This window comes from Odocoileus virginianus, unplaced genomic scaffold, assembly GCF_023699985.2.
Source record: "Odocoileus virginianus isolate 20LAN1187 ecotype Illinois unplaced genomic scaffold, Ovbor_1.2 Unplaced_Scaffold_26, whole genome shotgun sequence".
Classification (NCBI taxonomy): Eukaryota; Metazoa; Chordata; class Mammalia; order Artiodactyla; family Cervidae; genus Odocoileus; species Odocoileus virginianus.
Window position 1 is genome coordinate 453021 of NW_027224288.1, and position 22625 is coordinate 475645.

Genomic DNA, 22625 nt, shown 5'->3' on the forward strand with positions numbered 1-22625 from the left:
GTTCTCTGTTTGCTAAATGTGTTGCCAACAACTAAGACATCCAGCAGTCTGCTTCTTTATTGAAGTCTATGGAGGACCAATTCCATGGTGATCCTGTTCAGCTACAGAACATGCAACCAGCACTTTCTCATTGCAAAATTGGATCTTAATATTTGATTATTTGATAAAGCTTTAGTAATGTCTGTTGGGAATATGCTTTCTAACACTTTTTATTTTGAATTTTATTTGGAAAATCATGACTATAAGTCAGTATGATCTGAAGCTGTTGCTCACTCTGACAATTATTTTAATTTGAGTGATTTATCTAGAGGAACAACTGGCTCCAGATTGAATGACAGGTTAATTAAATATAATTCCAATGGAATACAGTTCCCCAGTGTCACGTAAATGTTTGAATCTGAGAGAGTAACTACGTGATAGAAAAGTAAAGCACTGTCTCCTTACACCTACTTTTACCTCCAGTTCCAGAAAAGAAAAAGATGATATGTATTATAAGAGTCATACCAAAAGATTTAGTGATGGAATTAGCACAGTTATAGCTGATATCCCACGAGAGCTGATTATTTTCTTTCTGCTTCCACAATAACTTCGCAAAGAATTTTTCCTTAAGACAGACAAGAATGAAAGGATCCTGTCTGCCCCTTCATTTCAATAATCATATGAGTTTAGAGTATTTGCCACATGTTTTATATCATTATATTGTCTTTAATAACTTATTTTTGTTTTACTTTTCTTCTCAATCACGTAGATTTCTTGCTTGGAGATAAAAGTTTAGTTTTGATTTGTCTTCCAGATATTCTGGCCTTCCTTAAGAAATCTATTTGTCCCAGTTTTTCTAAACTGTTGGCTTGCCAAACATGCCTTGGAAAATATGATTGTAAGTATAAAATACAAGTGCAAAAACAAAAGTATTTTTCAATGCTCCATTATTTCTTACCTCACTAAAGTGATGTGTTGCATAGATGTCTAAGCCAATAGACCCTAAGTCTGTTTATATCCTAATGAGAATGAAAAATGGTGAAATGCCCTTATTGTCAAGTCCCTTCTTTTATAAGGCCCTATGCAAGGAGATCCAACCAGTCCATCCTGGAGGAGATCAGTCCTGGGTGTTCATTGGAAGGACTGATGCTGAAGCTGAAACTCCAGTACTTTGGCCACCTCATGCAAAGAGTTGACTCATTGGAAAAGACCCTGGGATGCTGGGAGGGATTGGGGGCAGGAGGAGAAGGGGACGACAGAGGATGAGATGGCTGGATGACATCACCGACTCGATGGGCATGAGTTTGAGTAAACTCTGGGAGTTGGTGATGGACAGGGAGGCCTGGCGTGCTGCGATTCATGGGGTCTCAGAGAGTCGGACACAACTGAGCGACTGAACTGACTGACTGATTGACTGATGAAATAGTAAACAAAAATAATTCAGATAGTCTAAAGATCACCAAACCAAAGCTGACTGCTGTTTGTATGGTCAAACTTATTACCAATCTTCCGAAAACAGATAGCGTTTCCTTCTAAAGCAATCTCATTATGTATAACAGGACCCCTAGGTTTATGTATAACAGGACCCCTAGGTTTATGTATAACAGGACCCCTAGGTTTAAGGCTTCAGGAGGTAATGTTGTCAAACTGTAGGTAGTCTCACATTCCATAAAAATCTGTGGAGTTTTCTAAGGCTCTGTATTGGAGCTGGAATGTCCTCATGTAAAGTCAACTTTTTAGGTTGGGTTCGGTTGGGAATAGGGAGGGAGAAGGGGAAGCAGGAAAAAAGAGATGCAGAACTCAGAGAGGTACCACCATTGTATTTTGCCTAAGGCCAACTCTGTTTGAAAGGACTGATTTATAACTAGGACCAAAATATAATAGGCTTGGATACTTATGAGTGAGCTGATGTTTGCTACTTGCTATTCAGTCATTTATTCTTCCCTGGTGGCTCAGATGATAAAGAAGTTCCCTGCAGTGCAGAGACCTGGGTTCTTTCCCTGGGTCGGGAAGATCCCCTGGAGAAGGGCATGGCAACTGACTCCAGTATTCTTGTCTGGAGAATTCCATGGACAGAGGAGCCTGGCTGGCAGTCCATGGGGTTGCAAAGAGTCAGACATGAATGAGACAGGAACACTTTCACACTTTCACTTCTTTCATTTATTCTACAAGTATTAATATGAGTCTGCTCTCAGCTATGCACTCTGATAAAATAAGCAAGTGATTTAACGCCTTTGCTAATGTCTTCATTTTAAAAGAGAATAAAACTACCAACATACAGGCTTGCTGTGAGAATTGAGTTACATTATATATCCATTCATATATGTGCAAAATTCTTGTATCTAGCATAAACATAGTAAGAGCTCAATACTATTAATTTGATCACACTGAAATTAAGTTTGCTTGGAGGTGAACTTGTTTTTCTTTTCAAATAGTTTTTTAACAGAAAGTATGGCAGTAGTTTTGGCCAAAAGGAATATTTGGATAGCATTTGAGTATTTATGACCAGGTGAAAGTTTCTGATCAGCTCTCAATATATTAAGTGACCACGGGAGTCTCATGCAAGTTCACAGCTAATAAGGGGAGCGGCATATGGCCTGTGAATGGTTTACAAAAACATCCTGCTCTCTTAGCTGTCCAAAAAAATTTTATTTCACTAACTATAGACTGCCTAAATTGTTAATGAAAAAAAAAAATCCTCCAGTACTCTTTGCTAATTTGTGTTTATTAGTTGCTGGAAAATGTAACCTAACCAAGAAAGGAATCACTAGTCAATCATTGAGAGTAAAAGTAGTGCTTTGCATTATTAATTTAGGATTCATTTTCCATCATAATTCTATATTTTACTTCTTTTCTCCCTGATTGCTAAATTTTAGTTTGTTTTACTGTTCATTAACACCTCTGTTAGAAGAAAGTAAAGAATGCAAGGTGAAGTTTTAATCAACTTAGTTTTTTTGTTTTCATAACAAAAGTTCTGGTTAAATGTGTGGTAGAAAAAGATAAAATAATGGCTCATTGAGGTTTTATTTTTTTATTGAAAGTGAAAGTGGCTCAGTCGTGTCTGAGTTTGTGACCCCATGGACTGTAGCCCGTTAGGCTCCTCTGTCCATGGAATTCTCCAGGCAAGAATACTGGAGTGGGTAACCGTTCCCTTCTCCAGGGGATCTTCCCAACCCAGGAATCGAACCAGGGTCTCCTGCATTACAGGCAGATTCTTTACCAGCTGAACTACCTATTTATCTCATGTAGTACAGTTATTCAGACTGTTAAAAAGTTATTATGAAAATTTATAAAACAATACTATAAAGTAAAACATTATGCAAAACTACAAATCTTCCACACAGGCTAGACACTAGTAATAATTTATATCCTTCTAATATTTTCTATGAAAGCACACACACAAAATTGTATGTTTAATTTTATGATTTGAATTTTTGTCAAATACAAGTTCCTATGTCAATAAATATTTATGTTCAAACCATTTTTAATGGATGCATGTAAGTCTGCTATCTAATTTTAATCAATTTATTCAACCATTTTCCATTTCATTTTTAGTTATTTTAATAGGAATGAACATTCATATTAATATTACAATTTTATAATAATGATTATACAAAATATATAAAAAACTGATACAAAGAAATAGTATACAAAATAATGTAATATACATCATACAATATAGATATTATACAGTTAGTTATATCTATATTTTATACAACAAATAATATACAAAATATAGGAAATATTATAATTTTGTAATGAAGATGACCATACATAAATATTCAACTTCCATCTCATAGTTTTCATGTGGTTAACTTTTAGAAATTATATGATGGTATAAATACTAATTAAATATTGAATGCATGAACTGGAAAGGGCATACTTGTGAATTTTGACCTATATTAGCAAATTACTTTCAAGATAGTTGTAACAAATTACTTGAGCAGTATTACATATGTGTGCTCATTTTTTTCCTCTTAAATAACAGTAGGTATTATTATTTTTTAATGTTTTTTCAATTGCAAAGTAAACTCGTATCTTGAATTCACATTTCTCTTAATATGAATGAAATTTATCTCAATGTATTCATTGGGTATATAATTTTTTATTTTTATGATAAACTGCCAGGTATAATACATGCTATTTTTTCTGATGTAGAGAATGAGATATGGTTGTAGTTTGATCCAGCTATTAATTTCCCCTCAGTTGAACATATTATTTTCTGATCTTTTAAAATTAGAAATTTCCATAAAACAGCATTCTCTTCAGGGAGGGCTTTTGGAGAGTCATTGAACATCTCTTTGTAAGGCGAGCAAACTAAAATTTAGTGCTTTTGTCATGTCCGATAGTATTAATATTATCTTGGTAATATGAATGTTATAGTGAGGTTTAATTAGATCTAGGAAAAACCAAAAATATCCTGCTCTATGCATTTAAAGTATGTGTGTTGAGTATGAACAAGACAGTTAAAATGTAATACATAATAACAAATGTAACAAAACTCGTGATTATTGAGTATCTATCAAAATTTAAGATATGCTTTTTCTGTATTATTTCAGAATGATCTGCACAGAGCCATTCAACGTACACAGTCTGCAATGTTTAATCAAGTTTTGATTTTAATATCTACATTACTATGCCTTATCTTCACCTGGTAAGACTGTACATCAGCATTTTCATTAAGTTTCATTTTAATTATAATACTAAAAAAACAGCATTATAAACCATTTAAGCTAAGAGCTGGCAATAAAGATGAATAGATAAATATTTACTATAAAACATAATGGGTCACTGACAGAAACAAAAATAAAATCTTTACTTCAGTCTTACAGAAAAAAAATCAAGAAAGGGCATCGATTATTTGGAATTGATATTTACTGCAACTCTGAGGTTTCACAAATGCTGTAAACAACCAGATCACAAGAATTTGTATTGCATGCCATAGTTGTCAAACAAGAATTTTTCCTTCAAATCGCTGACATGAAGGTGCCCTTATCTGTCTGTAATCTTCAAAGCAGAAATGCTGTTGAGAACATTGTCACTGCCCATCACTCTCTGCCTGCATCTTCTCCCCTGATGGTCTAACATGCAGCCAGGCAGAAAGCCAGGGCAGACCTGACAGTGTGAAGCAACTGGTACCTTGCTTTGTTATAGAAAACAGCTATTTCTTCCTGTGGAAAGTCCCACTTTGCCAATTATACAGTAATCCAATGAGAAATGATACACTTCCTATATGGATCCATTAAGATCCTAACTAAAGAAAAAAAAAGAAATGTGAAAATCAGAAAATGAGATAGAATGATATATCTGTTTTTCAACTTCATTATGTATAATTGTGCTCTGACCTGAATTTGACCTACTGAGAAAGAGAAATTAGGAAGTCCTAAAGTAGGAAGAATGCCCTCATCACTAGCATTATGCAATTTTTAGATGTAAATACAGCTACAGATACATGTATGTAAATATAGTTTTAGATATAGAAATATAATATATGCTTAAGTAGTATGTAATTAATGTCACTATTAAATGGATTTAAAATGTTTTATTGCTTACTTTTATATTTAAAAAGTAAGCATTTTAGGATATTCTACACTGTTAAATATAAAATATCCCTTTAAAATGGACACAATACCATCTTATCTTTTTTTTTTTACTCTGAACAGATTGCTTTTATTATTCACCTAGTAAATAACTGCATACATTTCAAATACTGACAGCAAGTGCCTTCTCAAGTCACAAAAATGTTCTTAATTTTAAGATAATTACATTTTAAAAATAATTTAGGAGCTTTCTCCTTTTATTGGACTTAAGAAAAAGTACTTAAAACTAAAATTTATATATATATATATATATATATATATGCTGATTTCTCAATTGCTGGAAAATGACCAAGAGTAAAATGAATGAGTTATAAATGTTATACATAATCTGTTAAAGTAAATTTGGTAAAGGAATAATTGAAATTTTAATGCTAAAACAAGTACAGATGATTTAAATATAATAACAAGTCCAGTACTTTGGTTTGGACTGTGCTCATCACAGTGAACTACCTACAGTGGGGCTCTTACTTTCTGCCTCTACATCTATTTCTTGAGCACTTTTTATTTTTGAAGGAAGTGACTACACAAATTTTGCCACTTTCCTATGCCAAGGGGTGCAGCAGTGTTTGATAAAAGGTTTTCATGATCTATGTGAAATTTCCATTATGCAACTTGTTAATCTTTTAAATCATTTATGTTTCACTTTTTGTTACATTTATAATTATAGTTACTTTTTTTGTTGTGTGTATATATTGTTAAATTTCAGACACTTGAGTGGTAGTTTTTACAAATATAGTCTATAGTTAAAGCTGTCAACAATAAGCGGATTTGAACCTGTCTTTCAGTGTGGAATTTGTGTATAGAGTTATTTCTAACTACATAAAATGTTATTGTTTTTAATCACATGCGCATCAATACAATTACATTAATATGTTTTAAATTATAATATCTGGGATAGAGAAATTGACATTTGATTTATTTGTGTATTGTCTAGCTTTACAAGCAAATGTCTTTATAAACTGTGATCGTCATAGTAAGGTAGAATAAGTCTTATTTGAGTTCACCATAGGTGATGGGGTTACTTACAAGAAAAAATATTAAAAAATGTTGCATTAGTCATGATACATTATCAGGCTATTTTACCACAGTTATGCCACACATATTATAAAATAAAAGTACACACAAAGATATAAGAACTTATACAAATAGAAACGTCTATGTAGTCTGTCCAAGATTGTTACATCAGCTTAATACGCTGGAGATAAAGTTTCCTTATATCTTGTTTTCTGTCATTATAAAAACAGTTTCCATGGTTCAGTATGGCTGCTTTGGTCTTGCCATTACATCCTAACTCCAACCTTTTCTCTTAGGAGAAAAGGATATAAGGTACTACAAGAAACTGCATGCATAATTTCAGCTAGAATTTGGTCATATACCTACACATAGCTGCAGGAGATCTGCAAAAATGTAGCCTAACTGTGCAATATACCCAGTTGAATATTATACCATGAAAAGGAAAATGGGATATTGTGGAACAGTAAGCAATGATGAGTCACAAAATGCTTATTGTTTGTTTAAAACTCAGGACTATACTAATTGGGAGGTCTTGGACAGCTTATTTATTTAGTCTTGTTTTCCACATCATTAAGTGAATATAATACTAATCGCCTTATAAGATTTTTGCTTTTTGTTTTTTAAATGAGGGTTGAATTGGGTGTGTTTATAAAATGTATATGAGGGCATGGTAAATTGTGATAACTCTTTAAAAATTTTAATTTCATTTTTTTAATGCAAAATGATTTAATTATGTGAACTCAAAAATGGGATTTACTTTAAAATGTCTAAGCATAGTAATTTATTAATAATACTATAAAACTGAATCAGGATACCTAAAAATTATTCTAGGCAGCAGACAGAAAGAACTGGCTACTTTTTTTCTTCCAGTTTTATTGGGAAATAATTTATATACAGCACTGTACAAAGGTAGCATGTACAGAATAATGTTTGCTTATATACAGCAGGAAATATTTACCATGGTAAGTTTAGTGAATGTCTATCATCGTTTATAAATATCAAATAAAATAAAAAGTTTCCTTGTGATAACTCAGAATTTATTCACTTAACAATTTTCCTGTATAACAGAGCAGTGTTAATTATATTAATCCAGCTTTACATTACATCCATGGTAGTTATTTAGCTTACAACTGAAAGTTTGTACCATTTGACCCTTATCATCATTATATAAAGATACTACATTATTATTTATTATATTCCACATACTTTAATTTTCACTCACTTATTTGTAACTGTAAGTTTGTACCTCTTAATTGTGGATGTGACTGGTGATGGAAGTAAAGTCCAATGCTGTAAAAAACAATATTGCATAGGAACCTGGAATGTTAGGTCCATGAATCAAGGTAAATTAGAAGTGGTCAAACAGGAGATGGCAAGAGTGAACATCGACATTTTAGGAATCAGTGAGCTAAAATGGACTGAAATGAGGGAATTTAATTCAGATGACCATTTAATCTACTACTGTAGGCAAGAATCCCTTAGAAGAAATGGAGTAGCCCTCATAGTCAACAAAAGAGTCAAAATGCAGTATTTGGGTGCAATCTCAAAAACAACAGAATGACCTCTGTTCATTTCCAAGGCAAGGCATTCAATAGCACAGTAATCCAAGTCTATGTCCCAGCTAATGCTGAAGGGGCTGAAGTTGAATGGTGATATGAAGACCTACAAGATATTCTAGAACTAACACTCCAAAACCCCCAAAAGAGATGTCCTTTTCATCATAAGGGACAGGAATGAAAAAATAGGAAGTCAAGAGTAACAGGCAAATTTGGCCTTGGAGTACAAAATGAAGCAGGGCAAAGTCTAACAGAGTTTTGCCAAGAGAACGCACTGGTCATAGCAAACACTCTCTTCCAGCAACACAAGAGATGACTCTACACATAGACATCACCAGATGGTCAATATAAAAATCAGATTGATTATATTCTTTGCAGCCGAAGATAGAGAAGCTTTATACAGTCTTAGAAAAACAAGACCGGGAGCTGACTATGGCTCAGATCATAACTCCTTATTGCCAAATTCAGACTTAAATTGAAGAAGTAGGGAAAACCACTAGACCATTCAAGTATGACCTAAATCAAATCCCTTACAGTAGAAGTGACAAACAGATTCAAGGGATTAGATCTGATAGACAGACTGCCTGAAGAATATGGATGGAGGTTCGTGACATTGTACAGGAGGCAGTGATCAAGACCTTCTCCAAAAAAAACAAATACAAAAAGGCAAAATGGTTGTCTGAGGATGCCTTACAAATAGCTGAGAAAAGAAAAAAAAAAGTGAAAAGCAAGGGAGAAAAGGAAAGGTATACCCATCTGAATGCAGAGTTCCAAAGAATAGCCAGGAGATATAAGAAAGCCTTCCTAAGTGACCAGTGCAAAGAAACAGAGGAAAAGAATAGAATGGGAAAGCCTAGAGTTACCTTCAAGAGAATTAGAGATACCAAGGAAATACTTCATGCAAGATGGGCACAGTAAAGGACAGAAATGGTAGGGACCTAACAGAAGCAGAAGATATTAAGAAGAGGTGGCAAGAATACACAGAAAAACTGTACAAAAAAGATCTTCATGACCCAGATAATCACGATGGTGTGATCACTCACCTAGAGCCAGACATCCTGGAATGTGAAGTCAAGTGGGCCTTAGGAAGCATCACTACGAACAAAGCTAGTGGAGGTGATGGAATTCCAGTTGAGCTATTTCAAATCCTGAAAGATGATGCTGTGAAAGTGCTGCACTCAATATGCCAGCAAATTTGGAAAACTCAGCAGTGGCCACAAGACTGGAAAAGGTCAGTTTTCATTCCAATCCCAAAAAAAAGACAATGCCAAAGAATGTTCAAACTACCTCACAGTTGTACTCATCTCACACACTAGCAAAGTAATGCTCAGAATTCTCCGACTCAAATAGGGAAGGGAGTTCGTCAAGGCTGCATATTGTCAACCTGCTTATTTAACTTATATGCAGAGTACATCATGTGAAATGCTGGGCTGGATGAAGTGCAAGCTGGAATCAAGATTGCCAGGAGAAATATCAATAACCTGATATTATTCAAAGATATGCAGATGACACTGCCCTTATGGCAGAAAGTGAAGAATTAAAGAGCCTCTTGATGAAAGTGAAAGAGGAGAATGAAGACACTTGCTTAAAACTCAACATTGAAAAAATGAAGATCATGGCATCTGGTCCCATCACTTCATGCCAAATAGATGGGGAAACAACAGAAACATGCGGGATTTTATTTTGGGGGGCTCCAAAATCACAGCAGATGGTGACTTCAGCCATGAATTTAAAGATGCTTGCTCCTTGGAAGAAAAGCTATGACCAACCTAGACAGCATATTAAAAATAGAGACATTACTTTACTGACAAAGGTCTGTCTTGTCAAAGCTAGGATTTTTCCAGTAGTCATGTATGGATATGTGATTCAGACCATAAAGAAAGTTGAACGCCAAAGAACTGATGCTTTTGAACTGTGGTGTTGGAGAAGACTCTTGAGAGTCCTTTGGACTGCAAGGAGATCCAACCAGTCCATCCTAAAGGAAATCAGTCCTTAATATTCATTGGAAGGACTGATGCTGAAGCTGAAGCTCCAATACTTTTGGCCACATGATATGAAGAGCTGACTCACTAGAAGAGACCCTGATGCTGAGAAAGATTGAAGGCAGGGGGAGAAGTGGACCATAGAGGCTGAGATGGTTGGATGGCTTCACCCACTTGATGGACAGGAGGTTGAATAAGCTGTAGGAGTGGGTGATGGACAGGGTAGCCTGGTATTTTGCAGTACATGGGATCAAGAGTTGGACATGACTGAGTGACTGAACTAAACTGATATATATTTGTATCTATGTATGTATATTGGTACACACACACAGACACACACATATACACTATATATTTATATATATATATATCAACATGATGTAATATACCTGGAGGAGTGCATGGCAACCCACTCCAGTATTCTTGCCTGGAGAATCCCTATGGACAGAGGAGCTTGGCGGAGTTCAGTCCATGGGGTTGCAAAGAGTTGCACATGAGTGAGCGACTAGGCACAGCACAGCACAATGCCATATATATCATATTAAATGCTCTTATATAAAAATATATATAAGAATACATATATACAAATCAAAGAATATATATATATAAATATATCATATTGAACGCTCTTAATTTATGTCACAGAGCAAGACTGTCAATGCTTTTCCAAATCAGAACTTTTAATAGATATATTAAATATTAAGCCCCGAATGATTTCAAGAACTAATATTTGATGAAAGGACTGTGTTGTTTGTAGATCTCACAGTCTTAAAACTACCTGTTTGGAAAGCTGCTGTATGGTTTAAAATGTATCTTGCCTTCATTGTTATGAACACTACAGAGAACTGTCATTAGGCATCCGCTTATGAGAGACACCGTCCTCAGTGCCAAACCAAAATAACGATTAGGCTGCCGACCCCTCCCTGTAGGAAATGTGCTCAGAATTGCTTTTCCTGTCATTGTGATGGAATTGGACTCATCTCTCCACATGCCGCTGTGTGCCCGTCCTGATCAACAGTGCACACTTCCAAGACAGCTGGGAGTTGTGATTCAGCCCATGTCTCTGTAACAAAGCAGAGGCAACTGGTCCATCCAGGAATTAACTGCATGACTTTAGAGCAATTTTCAACATATTCTAACCAATAATAAGCACTCTAATGTATAATGCATTTGCTGTTTCTAATTTTATACTGTTAAACTTTGTTTTTGCACCTACTTTGATTTGAAATTTTTATTTGAATATGTATTGCATATTTTCATATTATTTCATATAGTTACATAGTACAACAAGATATATTAGGTTAATGGATATTTTGTGTTTTAGTACAGTGTGAAAAAATTAGTTTACCTCCTCAGTCATTTTTTTTTTTTCTTCTACTGCTGCCCCAAATCATTGTTTATAATGTAGGCAAGAAGGGGTGGTTCTATGCTGGATTTTCTCAGGATTTCTTGTAGAAAAAAAATTAATTGGAGTGTAATTACTTTACAACATTGTATTTTTCTTCTGCTGTACAATGAAGTGAATATTATGTATGATTCTTCTCATTTTAGATAAGAGAATGAGGCACAGAAAGGAGAGATAAAAGATAAGCTTTAGTTTATCCAAGGTGTTCAATTAGTAAAAAGCAGAGTTCAGATCTGGGCCTAGGAAAATTGGTTCCAGAGTGATATGCTTAGCTTGTATTATTTGTATGATGTTCTGCTGCTGCGAATGCTAAGTCACTTCAGTCGTGTCCGACTCTGTGAGACCCCATAGACGGCAGCCCACCAGGTTCCCCTGTCCCTGGGATTCTCCAGGCAAGAACACTTGAGTGGGTTGCCGTTTCCTTCTCCAATGCATGAAAGTAAAAAGTGAAAGTGAAGTTGCTCAGTCATGTCCAACTCCTAGCGACCCCATGGACTGCAGCCTACCAGGCTCCTCCATCCATGGAATTTTCCAGGCAAGAGTACTGGAGTGGGTTGCCATTGCCTTCTCCAATATGATGTTCTAGAAGTCATTAACATCAGTTCAGTCACTCAGTCATGTCCAACTCTTTGCGACCCCATGAATCACAGCATGCCAGGCCTCCCTGTCCATCACCAAACCCAGAGTTTACTCAAACTCATGCCCATTGAGTCGGTGATGCCATCCAGCCATATCATCCTCTGTCATCCCTATCTCCTGCTGCCCCCAATCCCTCCCAGCATCAGGGTCTTTTCCAATAAGTGAACACGTCGCATGAGGTGGCCAAAGTACTGGAGTTTCAGCTTCAGCATCAGTCCTTCCAATGAACACCCAGGACCAATCTCCTTTAGGATGGACTGGTTGGATCTCCTTGCAGTCCAAGGGACTCTCAAGAGTCTTCTCCAACATCACAGTTCAAAAGCATCAATTCTTCGGCCCTCAGCTTTCTTCACAGTCCAACTCTCACATCCATACATGACCACTGGAAAAACCATAGCCTTGACCAGACGGACCTTTGTTGGCAAAGTAATGTCTCTGCTTTTTAATATGCTATCTAGGTTGGTCATAACTTTCCTTCCAAGGAGTAAGTGTCTTTTAATTTCATGGCTGCAGTCATCATCTGCAGTGATTTTGGAGCCCAAAAAAAATAAAGTCTGACACTGTTTCCACTGTCTCCCCATCTATTTCCCATGAGGTGATGGGACCAGATGCCATGATCTTAGTTTTCTGAATGTTAAGCTTTAAGCCAACTTTTTCACTCTCCTCTTTCGCTTTCATCAAGAGGCTTTTTAGTTCCTCTTCACTTTCTGCCATAAGGGTGGTGTCATCTGCATGTCTGAGGTTATTGATATTTCTCCCAGCAATCTTGATTCCAGCTTGTACTTCTTCCAGCCCAGCGTTTCTCATGATGTACTCTGCATATAAGTTAAATAAGCAGGGTGACAATATACAGCCTTGATGTACTCCTTTTCCTATTTGGAACCAGTCTGTTGTTCCATGTCCAGTTCTAACTATTGCTTCCTGACCTGCATACAGGTTTCTCAAGAGGCAGGTCAGGTGGTCTGGTATTCTCATCTCTTTCAGAATTTTCCACAGTTTATTGTGATCCACACAGTCGAAGGCTTTGGCGTAGTCAATAAAGCAGAAATAGATGTTTTTCTGGAACTCTCTTGCTTTTTTGATGATCCAGCGGATATTGGCAATTTGATCTCTGGTTCCTCTGCCTTTTCTAAAACCAGCTTGAACATCTGGAAGTTCACAGTTCACATACTGCTGAAGCCTGGCTTGGAGAATTTTGAGCATTACTTTACTAGCATGTGAGATGAGTGCAATTGTGTGGTAGTTTGAGCATTCTTTGGGATTGCCTTTCTTAGGGATTGGAATGAAAATGGACCTTTTCCAGTCCTGTGGCCACTGCTGAGTTTTCCAAATTTGCTGGCATATTGAGTGCAGCACTTTCACAGCATCATCTTTCAGGATTTGAAATAGCTCAACTGGATGCTTTCTAAGGCCCACTTGACTTTACACTCCAGGAGGTCTGGCTCTAGGTGAGTGATCACACCATTGTGATTATCTGGGTGGTGAAGATCTTTTTTGTACAGTTCTTCTGTGTATTCTTGCCACCTTTTCTTAATATCTTCTGCTTCTGTTAGGTCCATACCATTTCTGTCCTTTATCGAACCCATCTTTTCGTGAAATGTTCCCTTGGTATCTCTAATTTTTTTGAAGAGATCTCTAACCTTTCCCAGTCTGTTTTTTTCCACTATTTCTTTGCATTGATCACTGAGGAAGGCTTTCTTATATCTCCTGGCTATTCTTTGGAACTGTGCATTCAAATGGGAATATCTTTCCTTTTCTCATTTTCTTTTTGCTTCTCTTCTTTTCACAGTTATTTGTAAGGCATCCTCAGACAACCATTTTGCCTTTTTGCATTTCTTTTCCATGGGGATGGTCTTGATCCCTATCTCCTATACAATGTCATGAACCTCCGTCCATAGTTTATCAGGCTCTCTGTCTATCAGATCTAGTCCCTTAAATCTATTTCTCACTTCCACTGTATAGTCATAAGGGATTTGATTTAGGTCATACCTGAATGGTCTAGTGGTTATCCCTACTTTTTCTTCAGTTTAAGTCTGAATTTGGCAATAAGGAGTTCATGATCTGAGCCACAGTCAGCTCCTGGTCTTGTTTCTGCTGACTGTATAGAGCTTCTCCATCTTTGGCTGCAAAGAATATAATCAATCTGATTTTGGTGTTGACCATCTGGTGATGTCCATGTGTAGAGTCTTCTCTTGTGTTGTTGGAAGAGGGTGTTTGCTGTGACCAGTGCGTTCTCTTGGCAAAACTCTATTAGCCTTTGCCCTACTTTATTCCGTGCTCCAAGGCCAAATTTGCCTGTTACTCCAGGTGTTTCTTGACTTCCTACTTTTGCATCCCAGTCCCCTATAATGAAAAGGACATCTTTTTTTTGGTTGTTAGTTCTAAGAGTCCCTGTAAGTCTTCATAGAACCGTTCAACTTCAGTTTCTTCAGCATTACTGGTTGGGGCATAGGCTTGGATTACCGTGATATTGAATTGTTTGCCTTGGAAACAAACAGAGATCATTCTGTCATTTTTAGAGATTGCATCCAAGTACTGCATTTAGGACTTTTTTGTTGAGTATGACGGCTACTCCATTTCTTCTCAGGGATTCCTGCCCACAGTAATAGATATAATGGTCATCTGAGTTCAATTCACCCATTCCAGGCCATTTTAGTTTGCTGATTCCTAGAATGTCGACACTCACTCTTGCCATCTCCTGTTTGACCACTTCCAATTTGCCTTGATTCATGGACTTCACATTCCAGGTTCCTATGCAATATTGCTCTTTACAGCATCGGACCTTGCTTCTCTCATCAGTCCCATCCACAACTGGGTATTGTTTTTGCTTTAGCTCCATCTCTTCATTATTTCTGGAGTTATTTCTCCTCTGATCTCCAGTAGCATATTGGGCACCTACCAACCTGGGGAGTTCCTCTTTCAGTATCCTATCATTTTGCCTTTTCATACTGTTCATGGGGTTCTCAAGGCAAGAATACTGAAGTGGTTTGCCATTCCCTTCTCCAGTGGACCACATTCTGTCAGAACTCTCCACCATGACCCGTCCATCTTGGGTGGCCCCACACAGCATGGCTTAGTTTCATTGAGTTAGACAAGGCTGTGGTCCTGTGATCAGATTGGTTAGTTTTCTGTGATTGTGGTTTTAGTGTGTCTGCCCTCTGATGCCTTCTTGCAACACCTACCGTCTTACTTGGGTTTCTCTTACCTCGGACGTGGGGTATCTCTTCAGACTGCTCCTTACCATGCCTGAGGTCAGGGGCGGCGTTCGAGAGGAGCAACCCCACCTCCAAGGAGCGGCTGCTGCCGGGTGCAGGAGGGCTGAGAGGAGCTACTCCACGTTCAAGGTCAGGAGGGGCGGCCGTGAGAAGATACCCCTCGTCCAAGGTAAGTCATTAACCTAGATGTATATAAATTATAATCAAACTAAAAAGCAGAAAAGTGAAAGTGAAAGTCATTTCTGACTCTTTGCAACCCCATGAACTTAAGTCCATGGAATTCTCCAGGCCAGAATACTGGAGTGGGTAGTCTTTCACCTTCTCCAGGGGATCTTCCCAACCCAGGGATTGAACCCAGGTCTCCCACATTGCAGGCTGTTTCTTCACCCTCTGAACCACAAGAGAAGCAATATATATATATATATATATATATATATATATATAAATCAATCAAATAGAATTATGATAGTTTTCTCATTTCTATTGTGAATTTTAATTGCCATTTGAAGCAGGATTATAGTTGAATAAAACATTAAGATGATATTTTCTTCATTTGTAAAGACATTTTGGATTAAGCATAGAAAAATACTTTAACCAGTACTTTTCTTTTCTGTAAATAGTTACTTTATATTTGGCAAGTTTCTAATCTTTTTTTTTTCTTTTTAGTTTTAGCTAAAACAAATACAATATATTTAGATAAAATTTGCATATATACATGATTATTTTAATAATTTAATATTATTAATAATTATCAAATTATTTCCATTTACCTGTTTGCCCATCTGTCTTTCTACACCTCTGTGTTTTTATAAAGATGCAGGAAGAGATACAAAAATAATATATCAAGTGATTCTATGTGGAAATAGGATTATGAATGATTTTTTTAACTTTCTTCCTTATACATCCTGCTGTAGTTTACATTTTCAAATGAATATGTATAAGTTTTGAAAACAAAACAAAGTTACAAAAATTCGGGAATATATAAAAGAGAACAAAATTTAATACAAGGTGCAAAATGTAGTGATCACTTTATGTATGCTTTGTTTGAATAGTTTCTTTCCATTAGTAAAATTATTTTCATATTTAAAATCTAAATTCCTCACTTTCTCTCCTGCTTATCTTTTGAGTCTTGACATTTAGATTGAAGCTCTTATGTTTTCTTGAAGGTTATCTAAATTAATGGGAGATATCCAAGCTTTATGCTTCCCAGTGTTGGAAAAAATAACAAAATATATAATACTTCCTTAATTATCAGTGTTTCCTGCCAGATTTTTAACATATATAACAAAGTTTCAATTTTTCTTTCCTATCATTTTATATCTAATGTCTCTTTATGGACTGAAAATATAAGATGCTTAACAAGTGTTTGAAGTTCATAGAAGATAATATTTTGAGGTTAAAATCACAGGCCAATATCCTTATCAATTGAAGATACTTAAATGTATTGTAGGCTAAGTGTGTTCAAACCATGTATTTTGAGAATGTTCCTTTAAGTACCTTCTTTTCGCATTTAACTTTGTGTTGGATGATGCAAAGAATCTTTATAATCATACCCTTCTCTACCAATGTGGTTTTTTTTTAAATTATTTTTTCATTTATTTTTATTAGTTGGAGGCTAATTACATTACAATATTGTAGTGGTTTTTGCCATACATTGACATGAAGCAGCCATGGATTTACATGTGTTCCCCATCCTGATCCCCCCTCCCACCTCCCTCTGCATCCCATCCCTCTGGGTCTTCCCAGTGCACCAGCCCTGAGCACTTGTCTCATGCATCCAACCTGGGCTGGTGATCTGTTTCACCATTGATAGTATACTTGTTTCAGTGCTGTTCTCTCAGAACATCCCACCTCGCCTTCTCCCACTGAGTCCCAAAGTCTGTTCTGTACATCTGTGTCTCTTTTTCTGTTTTGCATGTAGGGTTATCGTTACCATCTTTTTAAATTCCATATATATGCATTAGTATACTGTATTGGTCTTTATCTTTCTGGCTTACTTCACTCTGTATAATGGGCTCCAGTTTCATCCATCTCATTAGAACTGATTCAAATGAATTCTTTTTAATGGCTGAGTAATATTCCATGGTGTATATGTACCACAGCTTCCTTATCCATTCATCTGCTGATGGGCATCTAGGTTGCTTCCATGTCCTGGCTATCATAAACAGTGCTGCGATGAACATTGGGGTGCACATGTCTCTTTCAGATCTGGTTTCCTTGGTGTGTATGCCCAGAAGTGGGATTGCTGGGTCATATGGCAGTTCTATTTCCAGTTTTTTAAGGAATCTCCACACTGTTCTCCATGGTGGCTGTACTAGTTTGCATTCCCACCAACAGTGTAAGAGGGTTCCCTTTTCTACACACCCTCTCCAGCATTTATTGCTTCTAGACTTTTGGATAGCAGCCATCCTGACTGGCGTCAGTCAGGATGGCTGCTATCCAAAAGCCAATGTGGTTTTATGAAGACATTCTAGTTTTGTTACTTCTGTCAAAGAAATATAACTGAGTAGTAAAACTTCTACAAGTTTTTTAATTAAAAAGGAATGCTCTTTGAAATAATTTTTATAAATTGCCTACACATACCTCTTATATAGGAGCTTCCAGATAAATCAAATTTTGGCTGTTAATTTTGTCTCCATATAACTTCTGAATTTATATCTTGAAAATTTCTTTTAATTTTACAATTTTGAGTGTAGAACAGTGTGATAAAATTACTGAAATTATCACTTACGTGCTATCATGAGCTTCCCAGATGACTCACCGGTAGAGACTCTACCTGCCAATGCAGGAGACTCAGAAGACGTGGGTTCAATCCCTGGGTCAGGAAGAACCCTGGAGAAGGAAATGGCAACCACTTCAGTATCCTTGCCTGGGAAACCCCAGGGACAGAGGAGCCTGGGGGGCTACAGTCCATGGGGTCACAAAGAGTTAGACACAACTGAGCATATTCACACATGTGTGCTATCATGCTTTTCTCATTCCATCATATTTTAGGATTTCTTGTTTGGTTTATTCTTCTGTTTATTTCTTTGCTTTTCCTTTTTTGGTTCCTGAAATCTCACTTTTGTTTTTCCCATCGGAGTGAAATCCCAATCTTCTCCTGAAAAATCTGTTTATTTATTATTTTGAAACAAAGAAAATGTATGTTTCTGCGTTAGGGCGTAGGGTGGGATGTGTTCAGTTTTTATGTACTACTAACTGCGTTGTCTGTTAACTTCAGATCAGTGGCCCATATGACATCAATCATTAACCTTTCTTTGCATATACATGAAGACAGTGCCTAGCAGAGCAAGAACTTTCTTTGAATAGTAGAAAAACTAGATTCACCATTACTTCAAAAGCAGCAATTCTAGAAAAGGTAAAACCCCAATACCTCAATTGATCTTAAATCCCATGGGAATTTTATATTTAAGCAGACACTCTACAGGAAATGAAAATGATTATTTGGAATAATTTAGTTGGTATTTATTCAATAAATACCAAAGTGTAGGTTCTGGGCTGATTTGAATGCTAATGTCTGAATTACAAGCATGAAATCTAAGTGTTAGATGCTTTGAGCACAGAATGCTGTTGCTAATTAAATTTTTCCAGGTACTATGCACAGCAGTGGGATTCACAGGGTGTGTATGGATATTTGAAATTATTTATTTCTGCCATGTGACTTATTTTTCCTCTGAAAACATTTTAGTGTACAAATTAACATTTACCAGGTGGTGAAAAATATTACAGTCTCAATATTTCCTTTCAATCAAATTAATGTTTCCCTTATAAACCTTGATAAAGCTTGGAAAAGTAAATATATTCTTAACATATTAAATGAAGAACATTTTAAAAACAATAATTACAAGTGATTAGATCAGAGTTAGTTCAGTTCAGTCATTCAGTCGTGTCTGACTCTTTGCAACCCCATGGACTTCAGCACACCAGGCTTCCCTGTCCATCACCAACTCCCAGAGCTTACTCAAACTCATGTCCATTGAGTTGGTGATGCCATCCAACCATCTTATCCTCTATTGTCCCCTTCTCCTCCTGATTTCAATCTTTCCCACCATCAGGGTCTTTACAAATGAGTCAGTTCTTTGCATCAGGTAGCCAACGTGTTGGACCTTATGCTTCAGCATCATTCCTTCCAATGAACACCCAGGACTGATCTCCTTTAAGATGGACTGGTTGGACCTCCTTGTAGTCCAAGGGATTCTCAAGAGTCTTCCCCAACACCACAGTTCAAAAGCATCAATTCTTCACCTCTCAGCTTTCTTTATAGTCCAACTCTCATGTCCATACATGATCACTGGAAAAACCACAGCTTTGACTAGAAGGCCCTTTGTCAGCAAGGTAATGTCTCTGCTTTTTCATGTGCTGTCTAGATTGGCCATAGTTTTTCTTCTAAGCAGCAAGTATCCTTTGATTTCATGGCTGCAGTCACCATCTGCTGTGATTTTGGAGCCCCAAAATAAAGTTTGTCATTGTTTCCTCATCTGTTTGCCATGAAGTGATGGGACCAGATGCCATGATCTTTGTTTTTTGAATATTGAATTTTAAGGCAACTTTTTCACTCTCCTCTTTCTCTTCCATCAAGAAAATCTTTAGTTCTTCAATTTCTTCCATAGGGTGGTGTCATCTGGGTATCAAAGGTTATTGATATTTCTCCCAGCTATCTTGATTCCAGCTTGTGCTTCATCCAGCCCAGCATGAATTAGATATTAGATAAGTGATTAGATATTAAGGTGCTTTTGTTATTATATTGAGAACCTATAGGTAAGCAAATTGATTATGATTTTTCAGTTGTTTTAAAGATAATATCATGAGAGTCTGTGCTTTAAATCCTAATTAAAGGTTCACATTTTATTTTAGAGTTGTATAACACTGAAATTATTTTGCATGGATCTGTGTCAAAGATAATATGTAGGAATATTTTGTAAAGAAGGAAAGCTCACAGTAGGTTTTTACATCCAACATGATCCTTGAAACATTTGAAAAGTAAGCTGTATTTTTCTATAAGGAATACAATAATAAGATAACATTGAAGCTTAATAAGTATGTTTAATTCATTTGCATTATTTTAATAATTGATATATATGCTTATATAGTATAAGTTTTCAGTGCCTATACTATTTTTCTGTTTTTTTAATATTGCTTTTTATGAAGCAGCCATATATTAACAAAAATCTATACATGACATTTTCATAGGGTAGAGGCTGAGATGTGTGGAAGTCTCATGCTGAATCTGAGTAACCCCAACCATACACACACAGGAGCTTTTTGTCCTGAACGGCTGCCTAACTCTTCTAGGTTCCCAGGCCCATGTCTTCTAATTCTAGTTCTTATCACTTCTAAGATCCCAAGTGCATCACTGTTATGAATAGTGTGCTTTGAAACCATGACTCACCTGTGCGCTCTTGCTGTGAGTACGTCCCCCTCAAGGTGAGGCAATCTACAAGCCTGCTGGCCCTCCTTATGAATGATTTGTGAATTCCTGGCCAAAACAGACAGCTATACAATCAATTAAGAAGATGTTCCATTCTGGCTTACTCTGTGCTGAAAATTATTTAATTGTCTATGTGCATTTCATTCAGGTTGGTCTTAACATGGTTATCTTATTTTCTGTCACTTATTATGAACTTCTACAATTTCATTCTTAATGCATCTGTTGTTAGACCAGAGTGACTAGAGTTGCTTTCTTTAGCAAACTCCAAAGTCTCTTGCTCTTCATAATAATGGTAAACATTGCAGACTAGAAGAGTATAATTCTGGGTTCATGTTATGACTTTTCCATTGATTTATTTCATGACTATAAGTTTGTATCATTTATTGTACACTTATTCATTTACTCCATCCAGGGCTTCCCAGGTGGCTCAGATGGGACAAAATCCACTTGCAGTGTAAGACACCTGGGTTTGACCCTGGGGTCAAGATGACCCCCTGGAGTAGGAAATGGCAACCCACTCCAGTATTTTGTCCACTCCATGGACAGAGAAGCCTGGTGGACTCTAGTCCATAGGGTCACAAAGAGTCGGACATGACTGAGCAACTAACACATACACTTTTCAAGAGCATATAGATCTCATGTTAAGTGTTCTCAGTACAATAATTTTTTTAAAGAAGAGTTAAAAACTGAAGTTCAGTGGAGTAAATTTGAATATCAAATTGACTATCTTGAACAGTTCATGAATTGGGTAGCATCCCACCTAGCATATAGAAAGAAGCTCTGAAGATATGTAGAAAAGGAAAGGTTTTAAAGGTAGAAGGAGGGTGGAAAAAGGAAGTGTGTTAGCAAAGAGAAGATTGTTTCAGGCGGGCCACCTTCCCACTGGGGAAGGCAGGAGTCTCTGTGGAATATGACCTTGCTAACTCTAACCAGGTGATCCAGACTGAGTAGTGAAAGATTGCATTCTGGGGAGAGGCTGAAAATGTGACTAAGTCCTGGTTTGCTGATGTGGGGCTTAGGAAAAGTGACTCCGTGTGAGGCCCATGGTTTCTTTCTTTAACAGAAGTGACACAGCTTTGATGACTAATTGGATATAAGGTGAGAGAGAAAGGAAACTTGAAGATGATGTTGAGATTTGTGTTTTGGGAAACTGACCAAATGTTGTGCTGTATGCAAGGATAAGGAAATCAAAAGGAACATGGAGAGGAAGAAAAAGAGTCCATTTTGGCTGAGATGCCTTTGGGAAACTTAAGGTGAGGAGTTGAATAGCCATGTGTCTCCAGGAACCCAGAGTTTAGGAGCAGGGCGGGGACCAGGTGGTGAATTTGGTGATCATCAACATAGGAATCATCATCGAAGGTAAAAGATTAGAAAAGGTCACCTAGGGGGATGAACAAAGTGGAAATTCTGATTAAAAGCAAAGCAAAGCAGAAACCTCCACAGGGTAGTAAGAAACATTTTATAAAGATAATAGCACAGTTTTCAGGGAGAGAGGATCTTCATTTACCTCTGTATCCAAAAAAAGGTGGCAGTTAAATATATAAAGTAAAACCTAGTGAAAATGCAAGGAGGACTTGATAAAAAATCTTGTAGCAGAAGATTTTAATAAAGAATCCTATTACCAAAATGGATCCCAGGATATTTTTTTTTCACTCCTCCAAACATAGCGCTCTCTATACCATCCAACCCAGATGGCTGTCTATTTTAAACCATAGTCAACGTCAGAGCTTTTATAGTACATTTTCATTATAATAAAAAGAGTTTCTTACCACCAAGCAACAAAGCCCTTGCAAAATTCATACATCTT

General features: G+C 36.6%; 1 protein-coding gene across 1 annotated transcript in view; it reads left to right on the forward strand.

Moving 5' to 3' along the window:
• The window catches only part of LOC110147418 (potassium channel subfamily T member 2), a 237532-nt gene that overhangs the window by 158888 nt on the left and 56019 nt on the right, over window positions 1-22625 (forward strand). Inside the window, exons 7-8 of the mRNA XM_070463093.1 lie at window positions 794-877; window positions 4539-4633. Coding sequence (XP_070319194.1) covers window positions 794-877; window positions 4539-4633 — 179 coding nt within the window. The remainder of the gene's footprint in view (window positions 1-793; window positions 878-4538; window positions 4634-22625) is intronic.